We start from the raw sequence: 15,079 nt of genomic DNA on the forward strand, positions 1-15,079 counted from the left end.
TAGGACTTCAACAGATTTTGGAATCATGGTGCATTATTCTTCTGTGTGAAGGAGTCCTAGAAAATTTTCTTCTCTACTCCCTTGTCATTTTACCCACACATGTGCATATGGTCTTAGGTCAGCTGGGTGTTGAGTCCAGCTAGGGACCAAGATAAACCATGAGTCCATACTGATAATAAATGAATGAACAAGAGAGAAGGGAAATTTCTTCCTTAAGGTCTAATGACAATTACTAATATGGAAAGAATGATAGAGTTAGAAAGTAACCATTTCGTAACCATTGTAGTAACAACTGGACTAAGCAAGATTCATTGGTAGATGTCCAAACTATTAGTTGAAAGTTTAATGAGGAATGAAATATTATGTAGTCTCAAAGTATGTCCCCACAGATTACTCAGTCATTACATAGGGAAAATTAGAAATTTTATGAGGAAGAAACCTGATAGACACTACCTTAACTAATTGATCAGATATATAAAAATTTTAATTTGAAAACTTCTCATAATCTCACCTTCTAGAGATAATCATAGGCTTAACAATTCAGTAAATATCCTTTCAGAACTCTGAAAGTTTTTTTGGGATATGACTATTCAATTTTTCCAGAGCCTTTTGTTGAGAAGAATATACTTTCCCCACTGAATATCCTTGAAACCTTTGTCAGACATCTATTGACTGTATATGTGTGGGTCTGTTTCTAAACTCTATGTTGTCTTATATATATCTTTACAAAAATACCACACTGTCTTGAGAACTGTAAGTTTGTAAGTCTTGAAATTAAGTAGTGTTAAGTCTTTTTCCTTTTTAAAAATAGTTTTTCTTAGTCTAGGTCCATTTTGTTTCCATATGAATTTTATAATCAGCTTGTTAATTTCTAAATCTTAAATTTCTTCATTTATTTTGATCAGTGTTGCTTGTAATACTTTTTTTTAGGGAACCTACTGAAATTGTTTTATTCGTGCCCTAGTATATGTTCAGTTTTTGCGAATGTTCCGTATGCACTCCAGAAAAAGTATGTTCTGTGTGATCCAGGTGCAGTGTTCTCCCCCCATATATAAAATTCTATATAGCTATAAGTTCTATATATCTATATCTGTATTTATAACTATCTATCTATCTATCTATCTATCTATCTATCTATCTATCTATCTATCTATCTATATCATCTATCTATCCATCCATCCATCCATCCATCCATCCATCCATCCATCCATCCATCCAAAGGGCCACATTATTGATTATGTTGTTTAGGTCTCTTATATCATTACTTATTTTTTTTGTCCACTTAATTTGTCTAATTCTGTGGGCAGTATGTTAAAAGTCTCCCATTAGAGAATGTTTCTATTTCTTCTTGCATTCCTGTAGGTTTTGGTTCATACAGGCTTTTGCTGTGTTACTTTGTGCATAGTATTCACAAATGTCCTTATTGTTGTACCTTCCTTGTGGATGGGGCTTTTAACATTATAAAGTATCCTATTTTGTCTCATATAATTGCTTTTGGATTTTACTTTGGTATCAGCTTTTATATTGTTTTCATTTGGTAAACCTTTGTCCATTTATTTAATTTTAGCCTTTTAAAATGACTGTATTTTAAGCATGTCTCTTGTATACAGCATTGTGTTGGGTTCTACTTTATGAGGCAATATGAAAACCCTTTTCTTTTAACAGACGAAGTAAACTTATACTCATTTGTTTGTACTACTGTTTGGTAATATAAATGATACAAATATGTTTGGTCTCAATTCTCTCATTTTAAATTATGTTGTGATTACTCTGTGTATTTATTATATTTACTGTGTTTCTTTCTATATTGAGTGTTTCCTTTAAATTTTTTTGTAATTAGGAAGGTTTATATTTTTATGTCAGGGGTTACCTTTGTGTTAATACTTTTTGTAGTACCCTTAGTTAACCCTTTTTTTCTTTCCTTTTTATTTACTTATTTATAAAAATTTATTTTACCAGTTGCCTTTTCTCTCAAAATTGAGGAATGAACAAAAAAGGTGGGAGTGTAACAGAGTGAATTGCTGGGTCTCTCTTTTACTCTATCTTATTCAAGCCTGGTTTGTTCCCATGGCCTATAGACTAATAGCTTCTGCTTAGTCTTGCATATATACATGCCATTCATTAGAGGAATTCTGCTTGAGCTTGAGTTTTACAAAAACAGCTCCTCCCCTTTCCCCTTCTCTTAACATAAAAGAAGGCTGAAACCTGTTCTTTCTTAAGATGGATTTGAGGTACCATTAAGGTACCCATCTTCTCAGGTGGCACCCCTTCAATCAATAAACCTTGGCTTACTCCAAAAAAATGTATATATTTAAGGTATACAACATGATAATTTGATATGTATATACATAGTTAAAAGACTACTATAGTCAAGCTAATTAACATATCTCCTCACATAATTATCTTTGTTTGTGTGATGAGTACCCCTGAAATCTACTTTCAACATATTTCCTTTGTTCAATACAGTATTAAGTATAGTCATCATCCTTGTACATTGGATCTCTAGACTTATTCATCCTACATGACTGTAACTTTGTCCTCTTTGATCAACATCTCCCCATTTCCCCCACACTTGATAATCACCATTATACCCTCTGCTTCTATAAGTTTGACTTTTTTGTTTGGATTCCACATATAAATGAGATTGTAAAGTATTTATCTTTCTTAGTCTGATTTATATCACTTAGCATAATGCCCTCAGGGTCCATCCATGTTGTTGCAAATGGCGAGATTTCTTTCTTTCTCATAGCTGAATAATATTCCATGTATACATACCACATCTTTTTTTATTCATTTATCTGTCAGTGGACACTTAGGTTGTTTCCATGTCTTGGCTGTTGTAAATAACACTCCATTGAACATGGGAGTGCAGATATCTCTTCAGTATAGTGATTTCATTTCCTTTGGATGTACCCATAAGTAGGTTTGCTAGATTATTTGGTAGTTCTATTTTTAATTTTTTGAGGAATCTCCATATTGTTTTCCATAATGGTTGTACAACTGACTTTTTCCTTATTGCTCTTTTACCATCTAATATGTGACTCATCTATTACTTATCCAGCAGTTAATCATCTTATTCAGCTTTCCCCTTTTTCTTTCTCTTCTCCTGTTTTATAGTTGCAGTTTTTCTACTTTGTCAGAACCCTTAATGTTTATCCTTCAGTTCATGACCCCAGCCTTGTTTTAGTTTTAGCTCTATAGTTAAATATATGAAATGCCCACTGTTAACCCTCTTGCCAAAATTTTCCCATTCATTATTTTTGGTTGGGCGAAGGTCATTGTTTAGCATTGTGTTGTCCAATAGAGCTTCTTGCAATGATGGGAATGTTCTGTATCTGTAATGTGTAGTACTATAACTAGCTACATTTGGTTATTGAGCAAATGACTGAGGAACTGAATTTTAAATTTTATCCCATTTTAAGTCATCAAAATGTACATTTAAATGGCTACATGTGGCTATTAGCTACCATATTGGACAACACAACTCTAATAAATTCCTTAGGAAGTCCATATGTGTTCTAGCACATTCCAGACTGATTTTCCTAAAGGCCTTGATACTTAAAGGATATTTTGGCTGGGTATAATTTCCTTTGCTCATGCTTTCTTTCCTTAAGTTTCTTGAAGCTGTTCTACTGTTGCTTTACTTTGTAAGTTGTTTTTGAGAAATCAATGCCATCCTAATTCTTTTGCCTTGTAATTTATTTTATTCTTTTGCCTGGATGTCCTGAGGAATTTTTTCTTTGTCTTTAAATTCTAGTAGTTTTATTAGGATGTATCTCAGAGTTGATTGTTTTAGGTCAGTTTTCCTTGGTACCCAGTGGGTCCTTTAATTGTGTTGAGGTTTGTTTTATGATCTAGAATATGGTCTAGCTTGGAGAATATTCCATGTGAACTCGAAGAAACTGTTAATCTCTCTATTTTGAGTGGAAAGTTCTGCTAAGTCAGTTGGTTGATTGGTGATATTCAGTTTTTATATATTGTTTTCTGTCTACCAGTTCCTTTTATTACCAAGAGGTGTTGAAAGTTGGCAGTCATAATTGTAAATTTGCCCATTTCTCCTTTCAATTCTTTCAGTTTTGCTTCACGTATTTCATATTAGGGCAATTTTTCCCACACTCCTACTCCAAGGTATCCCCCTTCTTGGTCCTCTGGCTGGACAGTTGAGACTTTATTCTTTCCACTCTGGCACTCACTTTCTGTAACCAGATTTGCCTTTAAGGCTGAGTGGTGGAAGGTTAGAAAGAAAGCTATGGGAATCCTTCTCACTCTCTTCAGATCACTATTTCTTTGGCCAAAGAAAAGGATTCCTCTCCGTTAGAGTTTGAGGTGCCTCCTGCTGCATGGTTGCAGCTTTTGCACTGGAGCTTACTTTGAGGCAGGTATGAGATTAAAAGGATTTCTCCCATTTTCTCTGCCCAACAAGCCCCCCTTCGATTTTCATGTCATATTGTTGTCTCTACTGCCTCTGTACTTCCTGCTTCTCTCAAGCTCTGTTCTCTGTTAGCCGTCCCATTTATTTTTGTGGCTTCATCTCGCACTGAAATGCTATTGTTTCCCAATCCGTGGTCTATCCTCGCCTTCTCTCTTGAGGTCCAGAACCACCTGCCAGCTGAACATCTCTATTAGTATGTGCCATAAACACTTCCGTTCGGGCCCAAGATCTATCTCAGTTTCCCCTTCTGCCAACCCATCGTCTCTCCTGTTTTGCTAATTTCAATATATGGCACTAGCCTCAACCCAGCTGCTCATATCGTTATCCTAGGAGTAATATTCTCTCCCTTTCTCCCACTTTATACTACTTCCATATAATTTATATATATGGATATATTGTGGGAAGGTTAGAAAATATTCTGATTGTGTAAGGAGTTAAGTATTTTGGAGATTGAAGAGCTACAGAAAAAAAAAGTTGAAAATCTCTCCACTGTCTGGCCCTTGAATGTCTCTAAAGCTCTTTATCTCATCTTAGCCTGAAGCACTATTTTCCTGTCATACTGTGCCGTGTGTAGTTCTATAACTCATCATGTGTCTTTTTGCTGTTTTTTTTATGCTATGGCCCAATATTCCTGAGGGAAATGATATTCTTGTTCATGCATGCAAAGTGCTACCTCCCCAAGTAAAGTTCAATCTGATAATGCAAAGTGGAATCTGATTCCCTCCCTTGTGAAAGCCCATTGCACCCTGTACACATGTTCAGCATAGCTCTTGTAACACTTCATTGCAGGGATGTGTTTATATACGGGTATCTTTGCTGGGATATGAGCTCCTTGAGAGTAGGCACTCTGTCTTTTTCTTATTTCTCCAGTCACTGGGACAGGTCCAAACACATAGCGTTAACTCAGTAGTAAGTAGTTTTTTCTTCATGAATTAATAAAGTAAGACAGAGCAGGGCTGTTCTGGGTCCCTGCCCCCGCTGCCACAACAAAGTATAATATCAAGCAAGACAGGTGTCCAGTGTAGTTCTTCTTGTCAATTCTCAATAGTTATCTATTGAGAGAATTAGTTTGCACACATCTTCCCCATGTGTCCCATTCTGATTATTGAAGATTGTTTGTTACAGGGATCTGTGTCATTTGAAGACGTGGCTGTGGATTTTACCCAACAGGAGTGGTACAGACTGGACTCTGCTCAGAGGACCATGCACAAAGATGTAATGCTGGAGAACTACAGTAACTTGGCATCAGTGGGTGAGGATTATTGTCAATTTAACTCCTGGTAGCATGTTTTTCTTTTCTTGATTGCTGTAACATGTATAGCTTTTGTAGAATTTAATGATAACTTAGTTTTAGATTCAAGGGTCATGGATGATTGATCATTTTGGGGCACCAGGAAGAGTGTGTTTGTTCTCGCTTCCTCTGATAAAAGGTTTAAATGGGTCCCCTTCCTTGTGAAGCTCATGAAGATGCACTTTTCTCCTCCATCAGAGGCCCTAAAGTTCAGACAACTTGGCCCATGTCCTGTGCCATTTCCCATTAACAGGCCTCTGCGTGGCCAAACCAGAGATGATCTTCAAATTGGAGCGAGGAGAAGAGCTATGGGTGTTAGAGGAGGAATCCTCAGGCCATGGTTACCCAGGTGAGTGAGCAGGAACTAGGCATATGAAAATAGGGACAATAAGAGCCCAGGAATTCAGATCTAAGGTTATCTCTGGGCACTGTTTTTCAGAAATCTTTTTTAGAGGCCCTTGCTCTTTGAAAATGACTGGAGGATAGAGGGTCTGTATATTTCAGATGTCTAAATCACACACCCCAATATCATGCTCACAGCTAAGTGCTCTCTCCTATTTTATAGTGATTTTTGTGATTACTTATCACTCTTATCTATCCCTGGCTGCTTCATCTTAGACATTTATTTTTAGCTAACCTCTCTCTCTCTTTAGTATTCTCAATTGCCTTCCTTCTCTCCATTGTCTTGGACACCTTCTGCTGCCAGGCATTCATTTACATATTCATTTAGTGATCCACCAAATCTTAAATGAAATTCAACTGTATGCTGGTCATGCTCTAGGTATGGGGAGCCAGCAGTGAATAAATTAATATCTCTGTTCTCATGGAGCTTGTAAGTTTAAATGAGGGAAAGAGGTAAGAAGCAAATAAATACATAATGTTTGATGGTGAAAGAAAATCAATGCAAGATAAAAGGACAATGATGGGGTATGTGGTTTTAGGGAATGTGTTCAGGGAAGACTTTTTGGTGAGGTTAACATTATTCTACCAACATCAGTGATTTGAAAGAGATGGAGCCATGTAGATTTTGAATATTCTGGGTAAAGAGATTAGTAAGTGCCAAGCTTATTGTGAGAGCTGCGTTCTAGTAATAGAAAAGCACTAGTGTGGCTTAAGGGTGGGTGGTGAGAATGTTAAGAGGTGGTATCAGAAAGTTAGTTGGGGTCCAAATTATGTAAAATTTTATAGGCTATGTTAAGCAGTTTAATTTTATACTATGACAAGGAAAGCCAATGTTGGGTTTGAGTGTAATAATGATATATGATCTGATTTGTTTTTAAAGGATCTCTCTCACTGCTGTGTGGCAACAATTCTTTTGGGGGTAGTGCCCTCAGGCATGATAATGACCTTCTTCAGCATCAGAAGATTCAAACTTTGAGTCAAACTCTTGAATATAATGGATATGGGAAAGTCTTCTACAAGAAAATGGGCTTTGTTGGACATAAAAGGACATATACAAGAGATAAAAACTTTGACTGTCGTGAATGTGGGAAAACATACTGCAGGAAATCAAACCTTATTGAACATCTGAGAATACACACAGGGGAGAGACCCTATAAATGTGGTGAATGTGCAAAAACCTTTAGTGCAAGATCATACCTCATTGCTCATCGTAAAACACACACAGGGGAAAAGCCTTTCGAATGTAATGAATGTGAGAAATCTTTTGGCAGGAAGTCACAACTCATTCTACATCAGAGAACACACACAGGAGAGAGACCTTATGAATGTATTGAATGTAGGAAAACCTTTTCTGAAAAGGCAACCCTCATGATTCATCAGAGAACTCATACAGGGGAGAAGCCATATGAATGTAGTGAATGTGGGAGAAAATTTCGTGTTAAGATATCTCTTACCCAACACTGGAGAACTCACACTGGGGAGAAACCCTATGAATGTGGTGACTGTGGGAAAAACTTCCGTGCAAAGAAGTCCCTAAATCAACACCAGAGAACTCACACAGGTGAGAAACCCTATAAATGTGAGGAATGTGGGAAATTCTTCAGAATGAAGACGACTCTCAACAATCATCAGAGAACTCACACAGGTGAAAAGCCCTATCAGTGTAATGAATGTGGAAAATCTTTCAGGGTGCACTCATCTCTTGGGATACATCAGCGAATTCACACAGGAGAGAAACCTTATGAATGTAATAAATGTGGTAATGCCTTCTATGTTAAAGCACGCCTCATTGAACATCAGAGACTGCATTCAGGAGAGAAACCCTATGAATGTAGTGAATGTGGGAAAATCTTTAGTATGAAGAAATCCCTTTATCAACACCAGAAAACTCACACAGGAGAGAAACCATATGAATGCAATGAATGTGGAAATGCCTTTTATTTGAAAGTACGCCTCATTAAACATCAGCAAATTCACACAGGAGAGAGACCTTTTGAATGTCTAGAATGTGGGAAAGCCTTTTGTCGGAAAGCACACCTCACAGAACATCAGAAACTCACATAAGCTGGCCCTTGCCTTGTACTATGGACAAAGCTTCTCACCATTTGATAGACCTCTTTGAACCATCATATCACCAGGGCACACAGAGTGCATCTGTAGCAATTTGGCTCTTACATCGGTGTGAAAATATGTCCTGATCTCCTTAGGGGAGAGCTTTATTTTTCCATTTCATTTAGATTTCTCTAATTAGTGGTGAGATTGAACATCTTCCTCTCTGTTGATTGGCTGTTTGAGTTTTCTCTTCTGTGCATTGGCTGTTTATAGCCTTTGCTCACTATTTTCTAATGGGCTATTTATCTTTTTGAAAAAGTTTTTTTCATGGCATTATTGAAATATAGACAATTAGTTGCTCATATTTACATTGTACAATTCAATGAGATTTTTTTTTCAACTTTATAGTTGGTATACAATAATATACAAGTTTCAGTTGTACAACCTAGTAATCAGAGACCCACATAACTTGCAAAGCGATCATCCCACTAAATATATACCCCTCTTCCCCTTCTATATTTATTACAACATTAGCATTTTTTCCTATGCTACACTCTACATCTCCATGTCTATTCTGCAACTATCCATTTTGTATCTCTTAATCCCTTTGCCCTTTTTTGCCGCCCCCCCAAACGCCCTCCCATTTAGTAGCCTTAAAAATATTCTCTATATCTGTGAGTTTATTTCCACTTTTGCTGTTATTTTGTTCTTTAGATTCCACGTGTTTGTGAAATTGTGCAATATTTATCTTTCTCCATCCTTCCCATTTTATTCAGCACATTACCCTCTAGATCCATCAAAGCAATATCTTTTTCCATCCTCTTCCTTTTAGTCCGTGTGTGTCTTTTAATCTGAAGTGAGTCTCCTGTAGGCAGGATATGTAGGGTTCTTGTTCTCTTATCCATACGGCCACTCTTTCTTTTGGTTGGAACACTTAATTCTTTTTCCATTTGAGGTACTTTTTGATAGGAATGTAGTTATTGCCATTGTTTATTCACATTTTTGTACACGTTCTTTCTTCTTAAAGAAGTCCCTCCAACATTTCCTGTAATACTGGCTTGGTGTTGATAAATTCCTTTAACTTATTTTTGTCTGGGAAGCTCTTTATCTGTCCTTCGACTCTAAATGATAGCTTTGCTGGATAAAGTCTTCTTGGTTGTAGATCCTGGGTTTTCAGCAAGTCAAAAATTTTGTGCCAAGCCCTTCTGTCATGCATGGTTTCTTTTGAGAAGTCAGCTGCCAGTCTTATGGGTGCTCCCTTTAGGTAACTAACAGATTTTCTCTTGCTGCTTTTAGGATTCTCTCTTTGTCTTTAACCTTTGGCATTTTAATTATAATGTGTCTTGGTGTGGACATCTTTGGGTTCATCTTTTTTGGGACTCTCTGAGCTTCCTGGGTTTGTATGTCAATTTCGTTCACCAGGCGAGGGAAGTTTTCCAACATTATTTCTTCAAATAGCTCTTCAGTGTCTCGTTTTCCTTCAGGTACCCCTATGACACAGATATTTTTACCTTTAATAGTGTCCCATGGGCTCCTTAAATTATTATTATAGTCTTAGCTTCTTTTTTTCTTGCCATTCTGGTTGAGTGTCCTCAGCTTCCCCATCCTCTATATCGGTGGTTCGATCCTCTTCTTTATCCACTCTGTTTTTTTTCCATCTAATATACTCTTCATCTCAGATAATGTGTTCTTCATTTCTGACCGGTTCCCTTTTATAACTTCCATTTCCATTTTTATGTTTTTTTTATCTCTTTGTTAAAGTTCTCACTGAGTTCATCTACTCTTTCCCTAAGTTCATTGAGCATCTTTATAACAAGTGTTTTGAACTCTGCATCTGTTAGATCGCTTGACTCCATTATTTCTGGATCTCTGTTCTGTTCTCTCATATGGTTTCTGCTTCCTTGTCTTCCCGTTTTGGTTGCCTTTCTGCATCTGTTTCTATGTACTAAGCAAAGTTCCTAAATCTCCCGGTCTTATTAACGTGGCTTTGTTTAGTCGGTGTCCAGTGGCACAGTCTTGAGAGGGTTCAGCCACAGGCCAAGCTTAGCCCCAGGCCGTGCCCCTCCGGGGCCACCTGTTAAGATTCAGCAAGCAATCCGAAGATGCTGTGCTTATAGTTGCCTCGTGAAACCACACCAGAAACCGAGGCCAGCTGCCACCAGCATGAGTCTTGGCTCTGCTCAGGAAGGAGCACTGGACGCACTGAGGCTTGGGTGGGGCTGAGAGTTGGGGGAGGCGGTGTTTCAGGGGATCTCTGAACGGAGCAACCTCTATTATCCAATTTGATGATGTTTCAGCTATGGTGGTACTGCATCTGAACACTGGGAAGGAGTAGGGCACAACAGAGGAACAATGGATATTGCCGTTATTTCTGTTTGGAGAGACCCTAGCCTCTGGCCCTGACTCGGACAACTCAGTGTCTCTCTGTAAGTCCCTGGTGCCCTCTACGCAGCCGAACTGGTGCTGGTGCTCAGAGCGAGCAGGTCCATCACCACGAAAGTCTGCTCGTGGGCACCGCCCCTTTAAGAGATGTCTGCAGTTGCTGGCTGCCATTGCCGCAGCCTCATCCTGCTCAGTCCCTTGGGACTGGGCAGCCATGTGTCCTTGCTCTGTTCTACCTTCTGCTGTTGCAGGGTGATTTCTTAGTTCTCTCCCTAGTTGTATGGCTTGTTCATATAGATTCCAGGATATTTTCCTTGCTGTTTGCTCCTTGTTTCCATCACAACATGGATTTGATCTCCAGAGGGATGAACAGAACCTTTTATCACCTATGCCATCTTCTTCTCTTTTTTATTATCTTTTTTATTATAATTAACTACTTATGCATAGAAATAAAATTACATTGCCAAATATTTTTCTTTTTTTTAAAGTTTTATTTTATTTTATTATTTGTTTCAAGTATACAGTACATTGGTTAGACATTTATGTAGTTTATGAAATAATCCCCCGATTACTCTATCGCCTCTCTGGCTCTACACATAACCCTTATAGTACTACTAACTGCATTCCTTATGCCGTGCTCCCCATTCTCGTGACCATGTATCAAGTACCTTCATCCCTTTCTCCCAACCCCCAAATTCCTTACCCTTTGGCCATCACCAGATTGTCCTCTATATTCATGAGTCTGTTTTGATTAGTCTGTTCTTTTCATTCCTTAGATTCTGCACATAAGTGAAATCATGTTATTTATCTTTCTATTTCTGACTTACTTCATTTAGCATAATAACCTCTAGGTACATCCATGTCATCGCAAATGGTAGGATTTCATTTTATTTTGTGGTTGAGTATTATTCTATTGTATATATGAACCATAACTTCTTTATGTTGTCATCCGTTGATGAGCATTTAGGTCACTTCCATATTTTGGCTATTGTGTATAGTGCTGCCATGAACATAGGGGTGCATAGATCTTTACGAATTATTGCTTTGGTTTTCTTTGGATAAATAATCAGGAGTGCAATTACTAGGTCAAAAGGTGTAATATCCATTTTAAAGTTTTTGAGGAATCTCCAGACTGTTTCCATAGTGGCTGTACTCTCACCAACAGTGTATGAGGTTTCCCTTTTGTCCACATCCTCGTCAACACTTGTTGTGTTTTGATTTATTGATGATGGCCATTCTGTCAGGTGTGAGGTTATATCGTGGTTTTAATTTTCATTTCTCTGATGATTAGTGACTTTGAGCATCTTTTCACATGTCTATTGGATATCCGTATTTCCTCTTTGGAGAAAAATCTATTCAGGTCTTCTGTCCATTTTTTAATTGGATTTTTTGTTGTTGTTGAATTCTATGAGTTCTTCATATATTTTGGATATTAACCCCTTATTAGATATATCATAAGTGAATATCTCTCCCATTCAGTAGGTCGTCTTTTTGTTTTGTTGATGGCTTCCTTTGCTGTGCAAAACTTTTTAGTTTACTATAGTCTCATTTATTTTTTTCTTTTGTTTCTCTTATCTGAGGAGACATATCCAAAAAGAAATTACTAGTACCAATATCAGAGAGTTTACTTCCTATGTTTTCTTCTAGAAGTTCTATGGTTTTGGGTCTTACATATAAGTCTTTAATCCATTTTGAATCTATTCTTTTGTATGGTGTAAGACGGTGATCCAGTTTCACATTTCTTCTGCATGCATCTGTCTGGTTTTTCCAACGACATTTATTGCACAGGCTGTCTATACCCTATTGTATATTCTTGCTTCCTTTGTCATAGATTAAATGACTATATAAGTATGGGTTTATTTCTATCCTGTTCCATTGATGAATATCAGTTTTCATGCCAGTACCATGCTGTTTTGATTACTGTAGCCTTGTAGTATAGTTTGATACCAGGTCGCATGATACCTCCAACTTTATTCTTCTTTCTAAAGATTGCCATTGCTATTTGGGATCCTTTATGTTTCCACATAAATTTCTGGATTATTTGTTCTATGTTCTGAAAAGTGCCATTGCATTGAATGTATAGATTGCTTTGGTTAGTATGGCCATTTTATTGATGTTGATTCTTCCTACCTAATGAGCTGTTTATCTTTTACCTCTTGGTTTAAATGTTATTTTTGTTTTTTAAATTTATGAGACTATTAAAATCCTTTTCCAGTCATGCGTGTTGCAAATATCTTCTCCCGGACTGGCTGTTTCTTTAATTTTGTTAACTCTTTTCTTCTGCTCAGGTTTTATGTGTTAATATTGTCAGTTTCAAGGTCATAATATTCTCCTATACTTTCCTCCAAAGTTAAGGTTTTCCTTTCAGCACTTAGAATTTTAATCTACCCTGAGTTTTTTTAATAAGAATTTTAATTTTTCAGTTATAGTTGGCATACAATACTATATTAGTTTCAGGTATATAGCATAGTGATTAGACATCTATATAACTCACAAAGTGATCACCCCTATAAATCTACTGTCCCTCTAACACTGTACATAGTTATTACGATATTATTGGCTATATTCCTTATGCTATACTTTTTATCTCCGCGAATATAGTAACTACCAATTTGTACTTCTTAATTCCCTTCCTCTTTTTCACTGACTTCCTCAACCTCCTCTCCCTCCTGGTAACCCTCAAAATGTTCTGTATCTATGAGTTTGTTTTTGCTTGTTCGTTTGTTTTGTTCTTTAGATTCCACATATACATACATAATATGACATTTGTCTTCTTCTATCTAAATTACTCCACTCAGCACACTTCCCTCTAGGTCCATCATGCCCTATGATTTCTCATTCCCTTACCTTAAGTCGGTGTCTTTTAATCTGAAGTGAGTCTCTTGTAGGTAGCATATGTTAGGGTCTTGTTTTCTTGTCCATTCAGACACCTTCTCTATTGATTGGAGCACTTCTTTTTAATTTGAAGTATTTGTTAATAGATATGTAATTATTGCCATTTTTTATTCATATTTTTGTTACATATTTTTTCTTATTCTTAAAAAGTCCCTCCAACATTTTCCTGTAATTCTGGCTTGATGATGATGAACTCCTTTACCTTTCCTTTGTCTGGGAAGCTCTATCTTTCCCTTGACTGTAAATGATAGCTTTGCTGGATAAAGTCTCGGTTGTAGATCTTGGGTTTTCTGCACATTGAATATTTTGTGCCAAGCCCTTCTGCTCTGCAAAGTTTCTTTTGAGAAAATCAGATGCCAGTCTTATGGGTGCTCCCTTGTAGATGACTCACTGCTTATCTCTTGCTACTTTTAAGATTCTCTCTTTGTATTTAACTTTTGGCATTTTAATAATGATGTGTCTTGGTGTGGGCTTCTTTGGGTTCATCTTGTTTGGGACTCTGTGATTCCTGGGGTTATATGTCTATTTCCTTCACCAGGTTAGGGAAATTTTCCATCCTTATTTCTTCAAATAGGTTTTCAACTTATTGCTTTTCTCCTTTTGATACCCCTATGATGTGAATGTTGTTACGTTTGATGTTATCCCATAGGCTCCTCACATTATTTTCATTATTTTGGATTTTTTTATTGTTGCCATTCTTATTGGGTGTCTTCCACTACCTCATCTTCTAAATCACTGATTTGATCCTCTGCTTACTCCACTGTGTTGATTCCCTCTAATAGTCTCTTCATATCACATATTGTACTCCATTTTTGACTGGTTCCTTTTTATAATTTTCATCTCCATTTTTATGTTTTTTATATCTTTGTTAAAGTTCTCACTAACTTCATCTATTCTCCCCTTAAGTTCCTTGAGCATCTTTATAACCATTATTTTGAACTCTGCATCTGGTGTATTGCTTGTCTCCATTTCGGTGAATTCTTTTTGTGAAACTTGTTCATTTCTTTCAAGTGAGACATGTTTCTTTGTCTCCCCATTTTGGCTGCCTCTCTGTGTCTGTTTCTATGTATTAGGTACAGCTTCTAAGTCTCCCAGTCTTAGTAGAGTGATGTTATGTAGTAGTGTCCTGTGGGGCCCCTTAGCACAGCCCTGAGAGGGGTTCAGCTCCAGGCCAATTTCGACCACAGCCTGTGTACTTCTGGGGCCACCCAGTAAGAGTCAACAAGCAACCCACTTATGGCTGCCACCATGCTGGCCTTATAGGTATGTTGAGGGTCCAAGTCAGGAACCAAGGCTAGCTGCCACTAGTGCAGGGTTTGGAACTTCTCAGCAAGAGGTACAGGGCACACTGAGGCCAAATGCTGATTCTTTGGGTTTTGTGAGACTTTTGAGAGATTTAATGAAAGTTTACGGCAGGAGCCAAGACAGTCAGTGTATGGAGTAAAATCACTGGAAGTGGCTTGGTTGGGTCCACAAGTTGGGAGAGGCAGAGTCTCAGGGAATTCTTTGGATGGCGCGCCCTGTGTTATCCATGTTGATGGCCATTTGTGTCTGCATCTTCAGGCCGGGAGGAGGAGTGGAGCACAACAAAGGAACCATGGCTTCTGCCTGCACCTGTATCCAGG

At 37.5% G+C, this 15,079-nt stretch overlaps 1 protein-coding gene across 1 annotated transcript in view; it reads left to right on the top strand.

Moving 5' to 3' along the window:
• Nucleotides 1–8,514, top strand: part of ZNF157 (zinc finger protein 157) — a 35,874-nt gene extending 27,360 nt beyond the window's left edge. The window contains 4 exon segments of the mRNA XM_016127802.2: nucleotides 5,558–5,684; nucleotides 5,977–6,072; nucleotides 7,006–8,175; nucleotides 8,178–8,514. Coding sequence (XP_015983288.1) covers nucleotides 5,558–5,684; nucleotides 5,977–6,072; nucleotides 7,006–8,175; nucleotides 8,178–8,323 — 1,539 coding nt within the window. The 3' untranslated portion in view covers nucleotides 8,324–8,514.
• The last annotated feature ends 6,565 nt before the right edge of the window (nucleotides 8,515–15,079 follow it).

Source organism: Rousettus aegyptiacus, unplaced genomic scaffold, assembly GCF_014176215.1.
Source record: "Rousettus aegyptiacus isolate mRouAeg1 unplaced genomic scaffold, mRouAeg1.p scaffold_m13_p_9, whole genome shotgun sequence".
In the NCBI taxonomy this organism is placed as follows: Eukaryota; Metazoa; Chordata; class Mammalia; order Chiroptera; family Pteropodidae; genus Rousettus; species Rousettus aegyptiacus.